At 40.5% G+C, this 22,767-nt stretch overlaps 1 protein-coding gene across 3 annotated transcripts in view; it reads right to left on the bottom strand.

Moving 5' to 3' along the window:
* dnmt3ab (DNA (cytosine-5-)-methyltransferase 3 alpha b) overlaps positions 1–22,767 on the bottom strand; it is a 66,882-nt gene that overhangs the window by 38,005 nt on the left and 6,110 nt on the right. For all 3 annotated transcript variants that reach the window (XM_017421545.3, XM_017421547.3, XM_017421546.3), the window contains exons 2-4: positions 21,684–21,884; positions 14,651–14,758; positions 9,386–9,722 (exon numbers count right to left, since the gene is read on the bottom strand). In XM_017421545.3, the coding sequence (XP_017277034.1) occupies positions 9,386–9,722; positions 14,651–14,758; positions 21,684–21,761 (523 nt within the window). In that variant the 5' untranslated portion in view covers positions 21,762–21,884. The remainder of the gene's footprint in view (positions 1–9,385; positions 9,723–14,650; positions 14,759–21,683; positions 21,885–22,767) is intronic.

Here is a 22,767-nt window from a genome sequence, read left to right as displayed (position 1 = left end):
GGCCGAAGATAATGGAGTCTGTTGTCATTTGATACTGTTACGTCGTAACAGGTACATATATATTGCTGCACTAAAATGCAGCAGATCTCATTTGTGAAAGTTCAGTTAAATGTCACTTCGAAATAAAGCTTGAAAAAGGAAAGAAATTAGATTATTTTTTCATATTTTTCAGAGAATAACTGACAACGTACGTAATTGGGGTATATCGTGATATATATCGTTATCGTGATATAAAATTATCCATATCATGATATAGAATTTTTTCAATATCGCCCAGCACCACTGGATAATTTTTATTAAAAGTTTGAGATAATAATCATGCGATGGACATCTATAGCAAATGACCTTTTAGAGTTAACCCCATAAAAGATGCTAATCCACATTAGCCATCACAGAAATGGCTATAATTAAGTCAATTTTACAGATATTGAGATAAAATGTGGTGGTGTTGTGGATGGGAGTCATCCCCAATATATACTCAGTGCGTTACACATTGTGCAATATCTTTGCTAAAACTTTGGCATTAGCTTTTGGTGTCACATCTGTCTGTTAGCAAAACATCTCATGAAACATTGGACAGGTTTCAATAAGACTGTCAGAAAGTTTTCACTGGATGTACATCTACAACTCATTAACTTTAGGAGTCAATCCAATTAAAGATGACCACCACAGCTAATTGAGATTAGCCAACACAAAAATGGCTATAAATCAGTCAGCTTTACAAGTTTTGAGCTACAATATGATGTGGTAGTAGCTGAGAGTCATCTTCAACACTCTGAGAGTGGCATCTCGCAATATCACATGAGATTACACGTAACATTATCAAGGTTTAACCAAAATGGCTACAACTTCATCATTTCGTAATATAATCTTAGTTTCAATGCACTGGCATGAAAGGTGATGGGTGATATGCATTCCTTCAAGGAATGCTAGACCTTTAATGTGTTTAGCTGAAATGACTTCATTAAGAGTTTTGAAAAGTAAAAATCACTACATGTTAGTTAAAGTACTTGCATTTCTTGAAACAATGCATATCTCCTGCAGCCTTTCATACCAGTTTTAGACTGAAATCGTCTTGAGAAATAAAGGAGTTGTAGCAGTTTTGATCAAACCTTGAAAATAACCTTATGCTCGCTCTCGTGAGATTTGTTAGTGTTTTTCAGCTACTACCACACCAAATCTTATCTCAATGGTTGTAAAACTGAGCGAATTATAACCATTTTTGTATCTGCTAAGCCTGCTTCACTGTGGCGCCATCTTGAATTGGGTTGACTCCAAAATTTTATCAGCTGGAGACAGACATACAATGATTGTTTCATGAAAGTGTAATTTAAAAACTGTCCAGTGGTTTATGAGATATTTTGCTAACAAACAGACAAAGCTGACTCAAATAATTAATCAGAAAATTAAAAAAAACAAAAAAACAAACAACAACAAAAATCAAACGCTATTTTTCTATATGTTTCTTAGGGTACGTGTTAAGAATCTGTCTCAGCTACTACCACGCTGAATTTGACTGTCATATCTGTAAAATTTTGCCATTTTTGTGTTTGATAAAGTTGCTTATCTGTGGCGGCCATCTTGAATGTGACTGACTCCAAAAGTTAATCAGCTGTAGATGATCATTCAGAGATTACTTTCTAAGAGTTTGGTTCAAATCTGTCCAAATCTGTGGATAGTGAGATATTTTGCTCACAAACAACACACACACACACACACACACACACACACACACGCACAGACACATGCAAAAATATTATTGCCGCTTTGCCTTCAGTGGCAGCAGGTGGAGGTTTTCTTATCCTCAGTAAGTTGACAGTTTGTGAACAAGACTGCCATAGTCAATTCCACAGAAATAAACCATTAATAAAATAACCTTATTTGAGTGGGCATCAATCATATAGTAGCGGATGGTGATGCAAAGAACTGTAAAACACTGCCTGCACCTTTTTTAGAATGAGAAATGCTCTACACAGGAAGGAACTGTCCATGCATGCAGAGGAAGTTGCGAAACCAGACATGAGAGGTTCAGCAGGGTAAAGACTAAAATACCACAGAGAATATTTGGTGGCATGTGCACTTAAACCACAGTTTTAATAAAAATATGAAAAATAAAATGAAGACTCAGACACAGTTAACGCTCCAGTTTGGACTTAAGTTGGCCATGATTTAAGATTAGGAGGTGTGCAACAACACGGGCCTGTTATTCATTCAGCATTGTTTGCCTGTGCCCAGCAGAGCAAAGAGCATGGACACCACCCAACTGAAACACTAGAGTCAGGATTCATGATTATAACCTACTGCCAAAGGTGAAAGGACAATAATGTTTTTGCACCTGTCTGTTTGTTTCTCTGTTAGCAAAATATCTTGTGAACCACTAGAAGGATTTAAAACAAACCCTCACAAAGTAGTCACTGATTGTACATCTAGAACTGACTTTTTCTAAATCAAATGGGCTGCCAGAGTCCACGCAACCTTAGCAAACGGAAAAACAGCTCCAGTGCAATTCAGTCACTGTTATGGTAATTGAGCTAAAATTTGATGTGTTAGTAGCTGGGAGTGATCCCCAAGACTTTACTATTAACTATTGGAGTCAACTCTGTCTTTTAGCAAAACATCTCACAAACCACTCAATGGATTTTAACAAAACTTTAACTAATCACTGGGAGTACATCTACAGCTGATTACCTTTTGGAGTCACACCAATTCAGACTACATAGCTAACTGATCACAACCAACACAAAAGTGGCTGTAACTCAGCCAATTTTTCAGATACTGAGCTAAATTTTGGTGTGGTAGAAGCTGACACACATCTCATGAGATCATGCAAAACGTTATTTTATGGTTTGACCAAAACAGCCATATGTTCACTGGTCACTTTAGTAGGTCCACCTGTTTAAATAATTGTTTGTTAAATCAAAAAGCTAATCAGCCAATTACATGGCAGCAACTCAATGTCTTTCGGCACGTAGACGAGGTGAAGACAACTTGCTGAAGTTCAAACCGGGCATCAGAATGGGGAAGAAAAAGAATTGAAGTGACTTTGAAGATGGCATGGTTGTTAGTGTCAGACGGGCTAGTCTGAGTATTTCAGAAATTGCTGAACTTATGGTATTTATACACACAATCATCTAGGGTTTAAAGAGAATGGTCCGAAACAGATTAAATATTTGTGCGGCAAAATGCTTCGTTAATGTAAGTGATCAGAGGAGAATGGGCAGTCTGATTCAAGATGACAGAAAGGTAACAGTAGCTAAAAAAAACACTCATTGCAACAAAGGTCTGAAGAATACCATCTCTGAACACACAACATGTCCAACCATGAAGCAGATGGTGCTACAGCAGCAGAAGACCATACCGAGTGTCACTCCTGTTAGCTTAAAATAGGAAACAGAGGCTACAGTTCTCACAGGCTCACCAAAACTGGGCAATCAGAGATTGGAAAAGCATTGCCTGGTCTGAAGAGTCTAGATTCATATCATGGATGTACAGCTGACAAAGCTGCAGCAACTGTCCATGCTGACATGACGTTATCATGTCAGCATGGACCCAAATCTCTGAGGAATGTTTCCAACATCTTGTTGAATCTATGTCACAAAGAATTCAGACAGTTCTGAAGGCAAAAGAGGTTCCCCCGGTACGAGCAATGTGCACTTCAGTGAATGTTACTCTGTCCTGTCTCATCATAAGATGATTTTAGTTTAAAACTCTGGCATAAAAAGTGGCATGCGAGATGCATTCCTTCAATGAAGGCCAGACTTTTAATTATTGAAAGGCTTATTTTCTCTCACTATCAGAAAAAAATAGCTTCAGCACAGAAGGTCATGCTTACAAAACTGGATTTAATTTCACTGTTTCTAAAAGTGCCCACCCAGGAACTGTGATACTGTAGAATACACAAATCATTCAAGCAAGTGGGTTCTGTATTAGTATGGTTGTACAGCCTGAGTAAACATGGCTATCTGCTGAGCTGAAGCCCAAACACTCTGTTAACACTCGAGCACTGAGAGGCTAAGAACGACTTGTGATGTTTCCAACACAGCCAAAACTAGCCTGTTAGTGAAGTACCCTACAAACCTGTCCAAACTAAAGTCTCCTCTCTTAGAAGTCTCTTTTAAGTTTGTTCTGTGTGTGGCTGAGCTCCCCGGACCCCCAGCCTGCACCCCTCTCTACTGCTCTCCTTGTCATCGTCAGGAATAAGTCACTATATAACAGACTGGTGAGGCATGCAGAATGCCAGGGTCACTGGGTTTGTGAGGGGAGCTGGCTAATGTCGCTCAGAGAGAGTATACCTTGCCAGACTGAGCAGGTTCCAGCTCTAGTGTTGCTGGAGCTCAGCTGCACCACAGCCAGGTCTAAAACCCTTCCTGTGCCTTCTACACGAATAACAGAACCTCTGTTTAGGAATCGATCCACCACAATGACCTGCTCACACCAAGGTCTCTGAGCAGAGACCTTGATATATATATATATATATATATATATATATATATATATATTCAGAGACCTCTGTCCACAAGAGTACAGGCCTACAAACAGCTGAGATACTGGGCAAGGCCCTCAAAATATCAGGCCTCTGGTAGAGGACCTGAGCTTGAATGTAATGGAACCAACCATGTGAAACAAATAGGGCAAGCTGTGTTTTTTTTTATTGTAATATCTATCCATCAATCCATCCATTTTCTTTTATCTATGTTTTCTTTTCCAGGTTCAGGGGAGAGCGGGTGCCTTACTGCAGCAGTCATTGTGTAAGAGACAGGGTACACCCTGGACAGATATACAGTATGTATATATATATATATATATATATATGCATCTATATACACACACATAATGATAATTCTAAAAAAGTTGTGATGTTGTGTAAAATGTAGGAAAAACAATAAAAAAAACAGAATCAGATGATTCACAGATCTTATAAAACCATATTTATTTATTTATGTAGATGTTTCTCTGCTTTAACACACCTGATTTGAATGACTGAGTGATGAACAGGCTTCTGCAGAACTTGGAGACCTGCTGCAGAGCAGAGAAACAACTAAAGCTAAAAAAATGCAGGATAGTGGCCGTCGAGGACCACCACTGTCCTCGACGCATATAGACTATTTTTAAAAGAAGAGGGGATGCTTCACAGTGGGAAACATGGACCTGTCCCAAATTCAGCCATCAAATTCAAATTTACCTTATTTTTTCCAGTTTCTTATGTCTTAGTAAACATTGGATGTAAATCTATAACTGATTAACTTTTAGAGTCAAGATGGTCACCGCGGCTTCTCAACCTTAGCAAATAATCAGTTGTAGATGAACACTAAATGATTGCTTTCTGATCAACAAATTCTGCCCAGAGTTTTATGTGATACTTTGCTAAGTCTACACACACACACAGACATGAGCAAATCCATTATGGCGTTTCAGCGGCAGGTGATAATTAGGGTCATGCCGTGTTTGCAGATGAGCCGTGCCGTCGGTGAGCATCGGTGGTGGCGGCATTCAGGCATCCTGCTCTGAGTCTGTTACAGCATCACTGAACAGGGTTTCCCTCCTGCTGCTTGGAGGAGCCAAGTCCTAGACACACAGATCAGGTGAATACAAAGTGCAGACTCAGTTTGCAAAGAGTTCTGGGCACGCTGCCATCCCACTGGCAAGGCCCTCGACTGGGACCTGCCAGCTCCCTGAAGAGGCTCGTTGCCAGGAGACGGGCTGCTCCGCATATACCTTGGCACATTGTGGCACATTTATTTACTGCACTCCTCACCAAGGTCAGAGCCAGCGTCTCTGTGGACAAGAGAGGGGCAATAACGGCACGTGGCTCAGACAGAGATGAACTTCTAAAGAGAGTGTCATGAATGAGGGGAAGTGATATAAGTGATCTTGGTTTAAAGTGACTACACGCCTGCATCACGTTGTCACAGTTCCTCTAATCAAAGGTCTAGCATTCCTTAAAGGAATGCACATCATTTTGGGCTGACCTTAACAATAACATTGTGTGATATTGCAACATGTGTTAGCATTCAAGTATGCATGGAACTTTAGCTCAGTATCTGTAAACCTGACTGACTTCTAGCCATTTTGGTGTCAATTAAAGTCAATTAGCTGTAACAGGCATCTTGCATTGGGTTGACTCCAGAACTTAATGAGTTGCAGACGTGGATCCAACAGAGGTGCAATGATACATGTATTCGTGCCTTGATGTTTTGGACAGGTACATTAAACTAGATGATGAAGACAGTCACAGGTGATCATCTCGAAGCTGGCACACATCTTATTTAACAGCAGTTTATTAACAGGCAGATGAAGCAAAGGAAGATACTATCTAAACAATCTACAGCACACAAAGCATGAGTGGTTCAGAAAAACACAAAGAAGCTTGAAGACCTGCCTGTTTAATTCTTCTCAGATGTGTGGGACAAGCTCTGCGGTTCCACTGATCGCTGAAATCACTGAAAGCTGCAGCTAACGGAGACGAGAAGTGCCGGTATGGCAAGCAGGTGTGTTGTGTAATCGGAGCTTTGAAAAGCACTGTGACACACTATTTGTATAATGACTTAATATACCCTGAAATCAAGTTTTTCACCCCAGCACTCAGCCAGCTTTTATTTATTGATTTTATATTTTTTTTCACCGGGAGATGTTATTCAGAACTGTGCCTCTTTTTTTTTTAGCAACAAATCTAGGCCAAAATATTTGAAGCATACACTGTTTGGGTTTTTATTTATTTATTTTTATTTTTAGCTATATTTTTTAGGAGGTAACGTTCTGGCGTTTATCAACCTTTTTTTTTTTGACACGTGACCTCTGGGTTAATCTCTACGATTCAGATTAGATGAAAAAGACAGTAAAATATTCACTTTTTTATTTTAAAGTAAAGTGAGCTGACAAATCCTGCCTTGGTTCACCTTCTACCTTAGACCGTCTGAAAAGGTGGTTTGTGTTTTTGTCTCTGCTTGGAGGATTGCCATTGTCTGTTAAAAACAAAACAAACACACACCCTAGTATTTGACAGTTGTTTCCTGTTTGTACCAAACACCTCTAGGATTCAATAATTACCATTTGAGAGTTTCATTAAAGTGTATAACATATTTTCCTAACAGACAGACACAAAGGCATGGGCAAAAACAATATTGCCCTCCTGCTTTCGTGGTTGATGACAAATTTATGGTGCCAAGACCCTGTGCTACCACAGAGCAAACAGAGGTGGCTTTTTTCTGCATCAGTGTGTGTTTGTGCGGCACCAGATGGAATCAGGAACAGTGATGACAGCAGCTATGGTGAAAACAATATGCCGCACATTCTGAAATCACACAACACCAATTTAGCTCCGTTTGTCGACTTCAGAAGCGATGAATCAACTCCAACCTCCCATGATGCCTTTGTGTTTTCACACACGATGCTGATGTGTGACAAAGCAGCATCAGGCTGAGCCTTAAAGTGGTGCCTGTACGAAACAGGCTGAAGTCTTCAACCAGGGTACGGAACATGTTCTCATCGGATACTAAAATGCTGAACCCAGTGGCGAATCGTCAGGACCTTCAAGGAATTCAAAGAAGGCCCCGAATCAAACAACGAATAAAAAAATACATAGTTTTAAAAAGCATACGTCTAAAACAAAGCAGTGGAACACAAAGCTTTTTTCTGTGTTTTCTGTCTGAGCGTTGGTGCTGTTTGGTGATGAGAAAAAAAATTAACCAATCAAACAGTTTTGGACGTGGTATCTGGGCAGATTTTCTTGTATGATAGGGTATTCGGCATCTGAGACAAAAAAATAACAGAACAAGTTCTGACACATGGTTTGATCAACCAATCAGATTCAGAGTTGTAGCCAGAGAACAGTTTTGTTTGACTTCTTAAGTATTCTTGCTCACTAGTAACTGACCATGGAGATATACAGTACTAAAGCTACAGAAAGGCCCGGAAGCAGGAAGTTGAGGGCACCATAGGTGAGCACACCCTGGTGGCTGGTTGTGATACAATTTTTAAGTCCCACTCCACCATGTAAACAAATGGAACATTTTCCTCACTAAAAAAACACTTCAGATATTTGTTTTTGTTGATTCGTGCAGCTCTTACCTTGCCGTATGTACAAATATGCCTGTTTTTAATACGTTAAGTTTTGATTAGTTATTTGAGGCTTTAAGAAAAGTGTCATGTGACACTGTGATTGCCAGTGTCACAGCCTATCAGCAAGCTGGGAGGGAGTGTAGGCGGGACTTTTGTATCGAGGGGACACCCCCACGTTCCCAGCCTCTGTCTCCAAAATTACAACATGGCAGAACCCCCCCAAAAAAAACAAAAAAACCCATTTTGGCTTTAATTTTAAACAACAGGAGGAAGCGAAGACCATTTTTAGTCGTCCATCTTTGTTAATGTTGATGTAGCTGACTGGACGCTTGCCTTTGCCTTTAGCTATGCTGAAAATGTCAACAGGTTAGCATAATATTGTCACAAACATCTTATCTGTGGCTGTTTCAAGACAACCGCTCAATTAAAAGACAGACTTAAGGACAGTGATCACCATGAAAGCCTTGTAAAAACTGAAATAAAATAAATTTCATCTGGAAGGACTGATTTTGTTTGAAAACTAACATAATTTCTATCCACTCTATCTCCAGTCTTCCTACCCATCTGCAATGAGTCCCTTCATACCTGCCTTAGTTTCAAAGCATCGTGGGGGTTTAACCCTCCTGAAGCCCTCGTAACTGAAGAGAGGGGTCCATTTGACCCGAAGACCCCGGGAGGGTTAACTGGTGAAGGAACACAGAGACCTGGAGTGACCTGGAGCCTTTTACTACAGGGTTGTAGATTTAGGTCCTGCTTCATTCCATAATTGTTGAAGGATTGCTTTCAGTTTATTATACATGTTGCAACTCATGGGTTCTGACTTGGTCTGCTTTGCAGTTGGACTGTTGTAAATGATGAGAGCGCAATGTGTTTGAGAGAAATTTTAAACCCTCTTATATTACCAATCTTACTTTCTGGGCCTAAATCATCTTCTTTTCTGTTACTGCATGATCCCAAAGATTTAAATTTGGGTAATCTTTTTTTTTCTTTACATATTTTGCAGACCAATCAGGTAAAGCAGTATAAATAACCATCTGTAAACATATTTGGATTAATTGTACCAACATTACAAATACCTCTAATTTGCTCTACAGTCCTGCAGTAATTTCTATAGTTTTTCTTTCCTTGGTTCCTGAATAAAGAGACATGTTTGACCTCTATGTTTGTTACTAATGCTGACAGTTTTAGTCCCGTGCTCTACACGTGGAGCTGCGCAGACCCATTCAGTCTCATGCCTATTTATAGATCGTCAGTGAACATCTAGCACAAGTCGGATCTTTTTTTTTTTCTGCAGGCTTCACAGAGAGCGTAGTTCAAACAAACTCACATTTCGTCGGACGCTCTAGTTTCCGTCTCCCTCTTTTCTTGCGCGGCATCATCACCCCGTCATCCCGCTCCTTCTCCAAGTCCTGCTCCTCCCTGCCGGACAGGAAGCCGTTCTCCATGGACGGACTCAGGCTCGGGCCCTGGGAGCTGTCCTCTGCCTGGCAGGAGGACAGGGGGTCTCTGGGGATCCCGTTCTCCACTTCCCTCTTCTCCTGTTTGGGGAAGCAGCCATCGAGCATCATGTCTCCATTGTGGACTTGGGTCATGAAGGGTCTACACACCCCGGAGTAACTGTTGCCAACACTCCGACTGTCTGTGAGGGAGCCGCAGCTCTCCACCTGCAGGCAGGGAGAGAGGAGACAGAAACATTAGCTGTCAGCCACCAAGACTGCTGATGCTGGCGTTAAACGTCCTTTCTCTTGTAATCCTATCTGTTTTTTTCCTGCTCACACTCATGGACGAGACAGTTCTGAGTGGCAGAGTGGAGTAGATGTTGCTCAGTTTTCTTTTCTTTTCTGTTTCTTAGCCCAGTTCTCTGCATTTACGACCAAGAATGCAGCCAAAGCCTATCTGGTAACAGGAGCATAAACAATGAGAAATACTGAAGGTAATATTAACGTGGTAAAGAGGCTGTGTACATTTTAGGCGCACCGATGCAAAACGAAGATCCTTAGCCTTCATCTGCTCGACTTACATGAAATCAAACCTGCTGCTAAACTCTGAATGTATGGATGAGCGAGTTTCCCAATCAGCCCTGTTCAACTACAAACTCCATAGCTGAGCCAGGAAATCTGCTGTTCAGCCAAGAAGTGAGGAAGGAATTACGTCGCAGCTCACTGGCTACAGGAGTACGTTTCCTGCAGGCGTGCGTTAATCATTACAGCAGCACAGAAATATGTGGGGAATGTTGGCCGACTGACAGCGGAGGAGGTTTTCTCTCCGTCCACTTTGGAATGTAAAGTGCATTCAGAGGGAGGTGACTTGAAGTTTCAGCAGAGGAGTTTTCTATTTTTATTCCTAAAAGGTCTTGGAAGACCAACAAAAAGATCTGTTCAACTCCTTAAAATTTGATGACATAAAATATTGTCTCCACAGCTGTCAGAAACAAACCATAGAATCCCATTAGTGATTGACTGAGGACATAAAGAGGAGCGTACCTTCTAATATCACACAGCTGAGAGCAGTCCTGGAGCTTTTATCCAAAATGCAGCAGTTTGGATTTAATGCAAGATAGGAGAGCAAGGAGTCAGGAGGTATCAGGATCAAATTGGATTTTTGCAGACTGAATTGGAAAACTTAGTATACACTGTAATAAAAAACCCACAATCAGCCAAAGTTAGCTTGAAGACATCCTTCACAGGTCGCCAAAAAAAAGGCCTTCATCCCTGTGGTAAGTGAGAACAAATTAGCTGCAAACTGAACTTCAGTCAAGAGCCGGATGAAAACATCCTTAATATTCGGTCTTGGTTTGCAAACAGAGAAGTTGCGGCGTGTGTGTTTGGGGAAAATGCAAAGCAGACGCACAAACACATGCGCGCATTCCCGTCCCCGTAACTGTCGCGGAAAGCATTACGCAACAGATCTTTGACCCAGTGAACGACATGCAGCGCCTTTCCGAGGTCAGAGGTCAATGTTAGTAAATCAGACAGGCAGACAGAGGTCACGAGCTGAACACTAACTAGCTAATCCAACCTAGCGCTGCTTATTTCCACACATGCTGATAAATACAATGATGGATAGGTTGTTATTTGTAGATTAAAACACACATTTATAAACTTCTTTTGTGACCGGTAGCTTTAAGTTTCATTATACAAAGTTATATACTGATTTAGATTAGAACTAGGAAATTCGCTACCATTCTGACAACTAGTTTTTCCTTTCATCACAACCATTTAAAGCTGAACTGAAATCAAATAAAATTGACATTTTATGAATGTTATTTAGTCAAACAGATCCACACAACATCCCAGGGACCCGTTTGTCTGACCTATAATTGTTTTTAGCATTTTAGTCAATAATTTCCGAGGTGGGTGATTTGTGGGGCAGAGTTCCGTCCTGGGCTCGTGACGTGCGCTGTGCCCCGGCCTGCCAAGAACGCCGCTACGGTCTGGTTGTTTACTAGTGGAAATGAAAGAAGAAGCATTCTTAGAACATGAAGAAATGTCGGAAGACTTTGCGGGAGTAATGGCTCTGCAACCATGAACCTGAACCGAGAGCTGGATCTCTGGAATCAGATGAAAACTCTTCAGATTCAGATTCTGATGATCACCAGGACCGTCATGGCCGGTTTGAACAATTAATTCTAACGTAGTGACCTACATTGTACCGGTATTCATCCACTCACTGATACACGGCTGAATGCTTGTGAACCTCAGCGGCTCTGTGGACGTCACACATCAGGGGGGTCAACAACACCCGAGTGGTTTCTTTAATGTTCGGTATTAAAAAACAATATAGTATGTTTTATTTTTTTACTTTACAATATGCATATTTTATGATTTTCTTTCAACTAATGTTGGCTTCGAAACACTTTTCAGTTCAGCTTTAAGGCAAATGCTGTGTCAGCTCTAGGAGTGAGAGCTAAAATCTATTTTTACATCCATCATGTTCCGACATGAGAGAATCTGAACCCTGAAGACTTTATGTCTGTAAATAATAGCTGAGGTTATCAGAGGATGGCTGTCTTTAGTAATGACTTCATAAATGTTTGATGTGTGGATGTAACACGACGTACGAGCATCTTAAAACAAGTCCAATTTCAATTGAAGGCCTAGAGTTCTTTGAAGGAACGCACATTGCTCGCTGCCTTTCACCCCAGAGTTTTAAACTACAATCATCTTATCCTGAAAAGGATTCAAATTATAGCCCTTTTGGTTAAACCTCATAAATGATGCACGATCTCACACAATGCTGTGAGATCTCAAGAGATGTGTTCGCTCAGAGTACATTATGGGGATGACACTCAGTTAGCTCCGTGTCTGTAAAACTTACTGAGTTGTTGTCATTTCTGTGTTGGCTAATGTCAATTAATGTAGTGGCCATCTTCAGTTGGCTTGACTCCAAATGTTAATTAGTAGTAGACGCGCAGATATTAATTACTTTCTAAGAGTTTCACTGAAATCCATCTAGTGGTTCAAGAGATATTTTGCTAACAGACAGACAATGTTCCTTTTAGCAGTTAATGTCAGAGTTTTAGGCAAATATGTTGCACAATGTGTAGATTTCAGAGTATCTGTGAAGAATGACTTTCAGCTACTTTACCACAAAATTACAGCTCAAAATCTATAAAACTGACTGAGTTATAGCCATTTTTGCGTTCACAGATGTTGGTTAGCTGTGGTAGCCATTTTAAATTAGGGTGACTCCAAAAGTTAATCAGCTGTAAATGTACATTCAATAATTATTTTCGGAGAGTTTTATTATAATCAGTCTAGTGCTTGATGAGATATATTTCTAACAGACAGACAGGGTTGACTGCCAATAGTTAATGGCACAGTTTTAAATCAATAAGTGCTTAGAATATGTGTTGAGGATGAGTCTCGGCAACGATCACACCAAAACTGAGCTCAAAATTTATAAAACTGACTGAGTTGTATCAATTTTTGTGCTTCTAAGATCTGTTTGCCGTGCCAGTCACCTTGAATCAAGTTTACTCCAAAAGTTAATCAGTTGTAGATGTACAAGAAATTATTACTTTCTGCAAGTTTTATCAAAATTTGTCCAGTGGTTCATGAAATATTTTGCTAACAGACAGCCACATAGACACAGGCGAAAACATTGTCCTAAACGGAATGATGAATGTTGGAGTGACTGTATCACTTAGAGCAGAATAACAACCTTGGTGAAACATTGGAGCATGTGGCGCGTGGGGTCGATTCCCCACAGCTGTAAAAACACTCCCCAAGGCACCCTGATTCTGAGCCTGCCTCTCCTCCATCACTTACTGAAACCGTCCAACATTTTCTTCCCAACCTCAGATTTTCCATTAACAAGCAAAGACTTTGAGTAGTTAAAAAAAAACAGTCCTGATTAAAAAAAAGGCTTTAATGATCACACACGTAACTAAAAAATGCCATTCGAACTGCGCAGCTTTTCTTTCTGAACTCAGAAAAGTGCATATGGGACTTTAACGTTTCCATACCTGAAAGCCTTTTTGTACTGCGGCTGCTGATGGGCTCCATCTGCTAACAGAACCCTGATGACTTCCAATCTTCCAGTTTCCCTTTTTTTTTGTTTTTGTTTCCAGTCAAGTTTGTCTGCTCGATTTCACAGTGCCCCGTTGTTATTCAGCAAAACTTTGATGTGGTAGTAGCTGAGTGTCATCCTCAACACATTATCTGAATGCCAACACATCTTGCAAGATTGCATGAGATTGTCCCTACCATATTTTCCAGACTATAAGGCGCACTTAAAAGCCTTCAATTTTCTCAAAAAACGACAGTGCGCCTTATATATGTAAGAAGTCGTAATGTTTTAGTTCGACTTTGGTAAACTACAAAGCTGCACCGCTCGCAGCATTAAGGCTCAGTTATAGTCACGCAGGGCTCCGTGCACGGCGCGTGTACCTGAGCGAGCGGTGGAAGCATTTATCCTTGACGCTTACATCGGTGCAGTATCCTTCCGTGAGTTCTGAACCGTTTGATTATCTTTGTGATCTCTCATAGAGGGATCATAGAAATGCTGATACAGGCCAACCAGCTCCGCTAGAGCAGCAAAATCATTCATTTTGGATGGTCCGCGCAAAGTTACAAAAATTGGGAGGTGCGCCTTATAGTCCGGTGTGCTTTATATATATGACAAAAGTTTGAAAATGGACCATTTATTGACAGTGCGTCTTTCATCCCGTGCGCCCTATAGTGCGGAAAATATGGTACTATTACTCTTTTCCTTCTCAGATTATTTTGGTTTAAAACTCTGGCATGAAAGAAGGCGAGTGATATGCAATTCCTTCAAGCAATAAATAACTATGAACATAATGAATGAGCAGTAAATGCAATGTTTTCTTTTTTTTTTTTAAATCCCCTAAATTAACTGGATTGCTTTGTTTTAAAGGTGTTATTGGGTTAAGTGACAAACATTAGGTACTTTATGTAAACATGAGGAGCAAAGCAAAGCATTTTACTACTTCCTGTCATGTTGCTGGACTTCTGAATGTGCTCACACCTAATCTGGACCATAAACTAAGCATTAAATTAGCCATAAAACAAGACTGTGTCGATGGAAACATGAGCCACAAATTTTTCTGACATGTCAGGTCGACACTTACTGGAAATGGCTTGCGCTTTCTCCCAGGCTTTCCAACTTTACAAGAGGCACTGTTTAAAGTCGACTTCTCCTCCTCCATCAGGTCCATGTCCAGTATTGTGCTCTCACCCTGTCAAGAGAAGGAGCACGACAAGGTTTAGGTCAGACTCCTGAAAATGTACACAAGGAACACTATTTTAATCTTCGGAAGCGTCAGCTTTATTTTTTTGGATTTACAGAAGCTAAAGGCCAAAGTCAGCTCAGCGGTGACTGTAGATCTGCAGGCAGCACACACAAACTTCACTGCAAAGGAACTCCATAAAGGGATAGTCTGTTCTGTCAAATAGTTGTCAATAGTTAGGACCCTATTAGCTGTGACATCAGTCAGAGAGCACAGATTATGGAGAAAGAGGCAAAAGTCTTCATCCAGGCTAGACTAACAGCTAGCCAAACAATGGCCAGTTTTTTAAAATCATTTTTCAGGTTTATAAAACAACTCTTTCTCAAAAGCAACGTACAAATGTGAAAGAAAGCAACCTTGTCTGTATTTGCATGAGACTGTTTTGTTTGTCGCTGTTTTTTCAGCTGAACATTTGCCTCGTTCGTATTACTACCCACATGTATTTGGACTGCCTAGTCAGTCCAAAGGTTTCCTCAACTCCCGTCAGACGGACACATGCAGAAACCTCAGCACCATCGGCATATAACCGTCTACCAAAATCCTCTCAAAGCCTCTCTGAGGCCCCACTGTTCTGAAAAGGTGCCTGTCCCATTTGTTTATTTCAAGCACATAAAGGCACACATACCATTTAATTTATATTAATGGAAGTGACATTTATCTTTGTCCATTTTACACAAATAAAAGCTCAAATACAATTTCTTTTACATCAGTTATTTACTTTTCTTATAATACCTACATTATTATTTCAAAAATATGAAGCATTCTGGCTGTTGAGATATAATACAACTAGAGACAGGAACAGAAGCTGGAAGTTGAAGGCAACCTGGAGAAGTGCCCCCTAGTGGCTGGCTGAATTACAATTATTAAGCCCCAGAATGGTGCATTTTCTTGACAAAAATATAAAAACACTCTTTAGATCTTTTTTTTTTTTCAGGTGCTGGTTTTCGTTCATTCAAATAGTTCTTACCTTGTTGCTGTATATTCAAATATTTGTCATATTTTTTCCAACACATTTTGTTTCAGTATGTTCTTTGCGACTTGAAGGAAACTGACGTTTCACTGTGACTGACAGCGTCACTGCCTGTTAGTGAACTGGGAGGGTGTGTGGGCACACTCCGGGCGCGCAGCCTCTGGGTGCAAAAATACACCACGGCGGAACACACAAAAAAAGACATTTTGGCTTTGGTTTTGAACAACGGGAGGAAGAAGATGCTTCGCCCGTCATTATTCTTATTTATGGTGGATGAATGTAAGCTAATATTTGTATCAATTAGAAGAAGCCTGAGAGCGGACAGACCGAGTGGTGCCTGCAGACAGTCTATGATCGGCACACACAGAATCGCATACTAATACAGTTGTTTGGTTGAGAAAACGTTCTTTCGCACTAGGAGTTGCTTCAAAAGCCTAAAAACCCAAAAGAAAAAAGCCTTTTTTTGTTAGCCTCAAAGAAGACCTCCGCCCTTTTCTCCATACTCCATCCTCTATGACTGATGTGACAACTGATAAGGTACTATTGGTAACTATTTGACAGAAGATCACTTCAAAAATGACCAGACTACCCTTTAACCCTTTTGAAAGAGGACTGCAGCTGGCGATCCTTAAGTGCCTTCAGCTGACAATGAGCTGGACAGAAAGTGAACGACCTGCTCCTTTGAGCCAGGCTGGGGTGAAGCCTCCGCGGACGCAGCGCTGACCTTCAAGACAATTTCCTCTTGACACCATTACAAACACGCTGACCTGCCCCCACCTCCCCCCTGCCACAATTTCCCTTTAATTAATCAAACGTGAACAAAGCCCTGTGTCTGCCACCTCCAAGTAGCCCTGGGGTCGATGAGAGGAGAGATGATCCTAATGTAGATGCCTTGAGTTTCAATATTGACTGAATAAGACTGCCAGCACCAGGTCTGAATGCAAATGAGCCTGCAAGGCCACTCCTGTCAGCTGCTGTGAGGACGGGGGGGGTTAATAAATTCCCTCAGTATTAGACGTGAGACATTGGGGCTTTCAGCACCATAAAGTATTCTGCAACACAATACCTCCGCTAATGTGTTCTTAAGTATATTTATTTAAGGCTTAGGCGCAGGGGAGTCATTTAACAGGGGAGGAGATAAGCGTATGAAAAGATACAACATGTCTTTACGTGTATGGAGGCAATACAGCAAGACAGTCCAGAGAGGGATTTTGTTCAGGACTTAAAGGGATACTTCAGCTCTTTTGAAGTGGTTTTCTATAGAACAGTTGTAAACAATTAGTATCTTACCGGTTGTAGATGGTTCTTTAAACACCCTCAGTTTGAGAAAATAGAGTTATTGCCTTGCCTCCAAGGGTAACGGATGGTTAATGCTTTTGTCCATGTGTGTACTAGTTTGTCTGTTAGCAATACATCTTACGACTCACTGTATGGATTTTAACAAAACTCCCCAGAAAGTAATCATTAGATGCACCTACAACTAGTTAACTTTTGGAGTCAACCCAATTCAAGATGGCTGCCACCGTCAACTCACTCTAGGAAACAGAAAATGGCTATAACCCAGCCAATATATGGTTCCCATGTTCCCACACTTACGAACACCACTGCAATAGCAATGTTAGAGTATAACTCTATGTGACACTCTTCTGTCTGAGATTTGTGGGAGCTGTGTATTTTACAGATGTTAAGCTAAAACCTAACGTGATAGCAGCTGAGCGTCATACCCAGCACATTTGTGCCTAAAATTTTGGGCGTAATTTTTACACCTGGACCAGTTTTCCGTGTTTTTCAGCGTCTCTTTCCTGTCCTCTCTAACCCCAGCTGGTCGAAGCAGATGGCCGCTCCTCCCGAGCCTGGTTCTGGTTCTGCTGGAGGTTTCTTTCTATTAAAAGGGAGATTTTTCTGCCCAGGATGGAAGACTGCAATGAAATGAAGATTCAACACAATCCGCTGGCTTCCCTAGATATTTAACTTTTACTAACTGGCTTTTTATAATGTGTGAATGTTTTTTTACAGTGCTTTGAGATGACTTGGCGTTATATAAATAAACTGAACTGCACTGAACTTTTACAGTCAATTTTTAAACTAGTCAACTGGTGAGAATTGGGGGTGGTCCTAGTCAACTAGTAAGGTCAAAATAACTAGTAAAGTCAAAATTAGTCATTTTGACCTCACAAAAACAAACAAACAAGGACGAAGATTGAAGATTGTTAGCAAAATATCTCATGAACCAGAAAACAGATTTTGATAAAACTCCCAGAATGTGATCACTAGACCTACCTCTACAATTCAATAAATGTTAGAATCACTCCATTTGAAGACATCTGGCACAGCTGGTCAAAATTAGGCAACACAAAAATGGCTATAACTCAAAAAAGGCCAAAATGAAGTGTGGTAGGAGCTGAGAGACATTCACAACACGTACTCCTCGTGCTACACATTGCGCAAGATCTAGCCATTTTGCAAGATAACATAATTTACAAGGTTTACACGGTTTGACCAAAATGACCGTTACTCTGTCATTTCTGAACGTAAAACAGACAGGACATGCAAGGACAGAGAGACAGTGGTGAGATGTGCATCAGCAGGGACAGATTAGTTCAAGGTGTGGATGGGATTACGCCAGGGATCAGCTCAGAGCCCCTTCTTATTTATAATGATGATGGACTTATCAGCTTCAGTGTTTGCAGAAAGCTATAACTTCATTCCTTCTTAGAATAAGATTATTTTAGTTTAAAACTATGGCATTAACGGAGGCACAAAGCAGATTTATCAGCCGAACACCAGGTCAAGTGACCAAACATTAGATACTTTATGTAAACCTGAGGAGCAAAGCAAAGCAATTTACGACCATGCTAACTGGGTTAAAGGGTCAAGTACATTTTTGCACATAGGCAGTAATTTCAGAAGTCAAGTGGTGCTGTATCTTAGGAGGGCGGGCTGCAGAAATAGAATAAATCAATCAACCATTACCGTCCTGAGGGGATAAACTGATTAACATAAAGAAATGCATGTAATTATAGAGTAACTTAGACTGCATCCAACGGGCAGAGGAACAGAATGAGCAACTAGAGAAACTGCATTTTCACTGAAAATGCAGCGTGAATGCTGAGGGCTTAATGGCTGCAGAAATTTACTGAAGAATCCGAAACTTCTTAAAGAAGCAGAACACTAGCTAAAAAATATAGGTTGCAAAAAGGTATTTTAGCTAAAAGGTAAAAGTATCAAAAGTCTAGCTATAACCTAAAAATAGCCCAACGGCAGCTGAAAGCTAAACGTAGCAAACAAAAACAGAGCGAGCATGTTAAAGCAGATTTCACAGTACAATGTTTTTGAAGGAACTGAAGAGATCTCAATGTAATATGTGGGGGACATGTTTTAAAATAAAGTGAAATATTTAGAAAAGTATAAAAGTTACAAAAACCAACAGTTGTAGCACCTATCTCCTGAATGAGCTGAATGTTTTGGTTAAATTAGAGGCTAAATTAGCACAAAGTATGTAGAAGTAGTTTGATTGCAACAAATGTACAAAACACTAAAAAACCAAGATAGTAACGTGAATGCTGACTCAACATTCACACAATAAAAGCTGTAAGATATGAGGAACAAGTATTGTTTCAGGAGACATACGGACATTTCTTGCAGGTGTGTTATACCAATGGTTTTATTAGAGAATGTGTTTTGCAGAGGGTCTCAGCTTATTGTGTGATCGCTAATAGAGTGCCTGGTGCTTCAGGGTTTTTTTTTTTCCCCTACCAGGGCAGGCAAATTTGCATAGATAATGGCATGTTTTGAGCGCAGCCTGGTGTGCAGGCTCATTTGGGAACCACTTATGAGGAAGACACAATTCAGTGAAGCCAGGCTATCTGCAGGAACAGCCCCCCCCACCACCACCACCACCACCACCACCCCACCCACAGACAAGCTGAATGAAACCCACACACATTTTCACCAGAACGTGCTCTGAAAACAACAGAAAAGCCTGAGATACAATTTGTTGTTTGCCTGGAGTGAACCCTACTATGCTGTCAATATCTCTGCACTATTTCAGTCCGGGTAGCTGGGTATTTAAGGCAACGTCTGTTGCCAGGCAACTAGACCAAGGGCAGCAGCGCTGTGTAATGGGAACACAGAGGAAGAGGACAGATCCCCCCCCCCTCCTCTCTTCCTCTTCCCAGTTAAAGAGCTGTAGAGCCATTCCAGCTCCAACTCAACCTACACCAGCCAACGCCCACGTCAGCAACCACCATTCCACCTGCAAATGTCACATTATCCAGTCCCATCTCTCCACAGCCTCATCAGTGACAGTGCACAGAGGTGATGCTGCAGGATGCATCAGGAAATGAAATGAATCCTCTGTCCACTCCTGTAAGCCTTTGGTTCAGTCATTTATGAAGTGATGAATACTCCATTATTATTATTATTAAACACCTAGCATTCTGGGAGAGAATGCAAATCGCCGGCTGCTTTTCATGCCACAGTTTTTTTTGTCTGTTTGTTTGTTTTTTAATTTTTAGAGATGTCAAACTAAGAGCAGGTGTTGTGAATGACTCTCAGCTACTACCACACCGAATTTGAGCTACAACCGTTCTTGTGTCTGCTACGTTACCCTGACTGTGGCGGCCATTTGGGTTGACTCCAAAAGTTAATCAGTTGTAAAAGTACATACAATGATTACCTTCTACAAGTTTCATTAAAATCTCTCCAATAGTTCATGAGATATTTTGCTAACACACAAACAGAGTCAACTGCAAAATTTTAAACTAAGATGTTGTGCAATCTGTTAGCGCTCACAATATATCTTGTATAATCTGTATCTGTAAAATGGACTTAATTTTAGCCATTTTTGTGTTTCCTAAGGTCAGTTGGCTGTTGTAGCCATCTTGAATTGAGTTACTTCCAAACGTTAATCGGTTGTAGATGTACATTCAGTAAGCACTTCCTGCAAGTTTTACTAAAACTCATACAGTGGTTCACGGGATATTTTGCTAACAGCCACAAGCACACAGACATGGGCAATAAAGACTAATCTTGCCCAAAACTATAAACCACGTTTTTTTTATTCAATGATCCATCCGTGTAATATCACAGTAAAAGGTGTAGAAAATCTGCTATTTGTCCCGAGGGAGACACTGTGCGCATAAAGAGTGGAGCCTGATCCAGTGGAGGAGCCGCTCCCCCCAACTTTCTAAAGCGGGGGCGCAAACTTGTGTTTTTGCTCACCCATTTTTTTGATTTTAAAACTTCTAGAAATAAAACAAAAACGTGCAGTGTTCACTGATTCTAGTTTTGGACTCTTAGTAAAAAAAAAATTGAAAACAGTTACTACATTTTACACCCCCCTCCCTGAGCTTCGAGTTGGTTCAGTCCAACTCAGCAGAACACCAGTAGTCACTGGCTTGCTTCTCAGACAGTGTTCAGCTGTGGAGATGTAGGGGAAAAATAAAATGTTGTTTTTTTTGTAAGTATAAAATCTGTACATCTTTACTACAAATCAGATATGAGTCATACCATGCTAATTAAGAGCGCAAGATATCCACAAGTTCATAAAAAGAACTTGTGGATGGTCTTATTTTGACATCTACCTCATATAAACAGGTGTGTGAGACCCCACAAGAGCAAGTTTAGACTGAACAGACATGTAAAAGTGAACTTTTTAAAAATGTCTGCATTGGTTTTTTATCAGCACTAAGTCATGGTTTGTTTAAAAACAAAAACAAAAGGCATTCTTTATAGGATTTTAAGACCAGATCGCTCGAATAAAAACACCAAATTGTCATAATGAGTTTCTGCTTTTCCTCCCCCATTTTAAAACCTAATCAGGCGACAGTGGGCACATACACACATCCTCTTTGGTGACAACTCGCCAACGTATGACCTGATGTGTACGTTTGTGTTTCTCACCATTCTGTTTCCAGGTGAATCAGCAAAGTCGGCGCCTTTGAATGCAGTGGTGTTGGTGACAGTGTTGGACGGCATCATTGAGAGTCTTACGGCTTGTGGTTGATGTCGGATGATGGAAGTTTCCAGTGAAAATGAACTCAAAATGAAAAAAATAAAAAAAATAAAAAAAAAATTAGGAGATGATCCTTCTTCTCTTCTCTCCTGAAATACAAAGAAAAACAAACATCGGACTGGTCATTACGTGCAGTGCTAAAGGCAATGATTTTCTGCAAATGACAGATGCATTAACAAAACCTTAATGTCTTATTATCACCCACCACCCAAAGGTGAAGGCAAACAATAATATTTTTGCTCGTGTCTGTGTGTGTTTGTGTCTGTCTGTTATTAACTCTCATGAACCAGTGGACAAATGTTATTGACACTTGCAAAAATTAATAATTTGATATACATCTACAACCTTTGATAAGTCAACCCAATTCAAGATGGCCAACACAGCCAACTGATCTTAAAAAACACAAAAATGACAATAATTCTGTCAGTTTTACAGATACGGACTAGTGCTGGGCGATATAACGATATATATCGTGGGGACGATAGAAAAGTGTCTATCGTGGTATATTTTCTTCTATCGTCTCTATTGTTTCTATCATAATTGTATCAATGATTCATGTAAATATTTCATAACGTAGGCTACGACGAATGTATTAGTGTTGTCACTTTGCATACATTCAGTTTATATAACTGATAAATAATAGGAAAAAATAACTATTTTGCGAAGAACCTCCGTTTTGCGACATGACGCTGCTTTACGTGTGGGTTTGCGACATACTTTACGGCAGCGGCTTTCTGTGCGGCGCGGTGTTTTCACCATAAAGTTGAAAGATGGAGACGCAGGAAGTATCAAACCCGGGGTCGCAACAAGTAGAGACAGCTAGCAGGCAGCCCAAGAAGAAAGACTTTTACCAAAACGAGGGGGGACGTCTGTGATTTGGTTTAAGAAGTTCGACACGGAGCAGAAAAAGGTAATATGCTAACTCTGCTAATGCTAATGCTAACTCTGCTAATGCTAATGCTAACTCTGCTA

Source organism: Kryptolebias marmoratus, linkage group LG10 (genome assembly GCF_001649575.2).
Source record: "Kryptolebias marmoratus isolate JLee-2015 linkage group LG10, ASM164957v2, whole genome shotgun sequence".
Lineage (NCBI taxonomy): Eukaryota > Metazoa > Chordata > Actinopteri > Cyprinodontiformes > Rivulidae > Kryptolebias > Kryptolebias marmoratus.
This window is presented reverse-complemented; position numbering and strand designations above follow the sequence as displayed.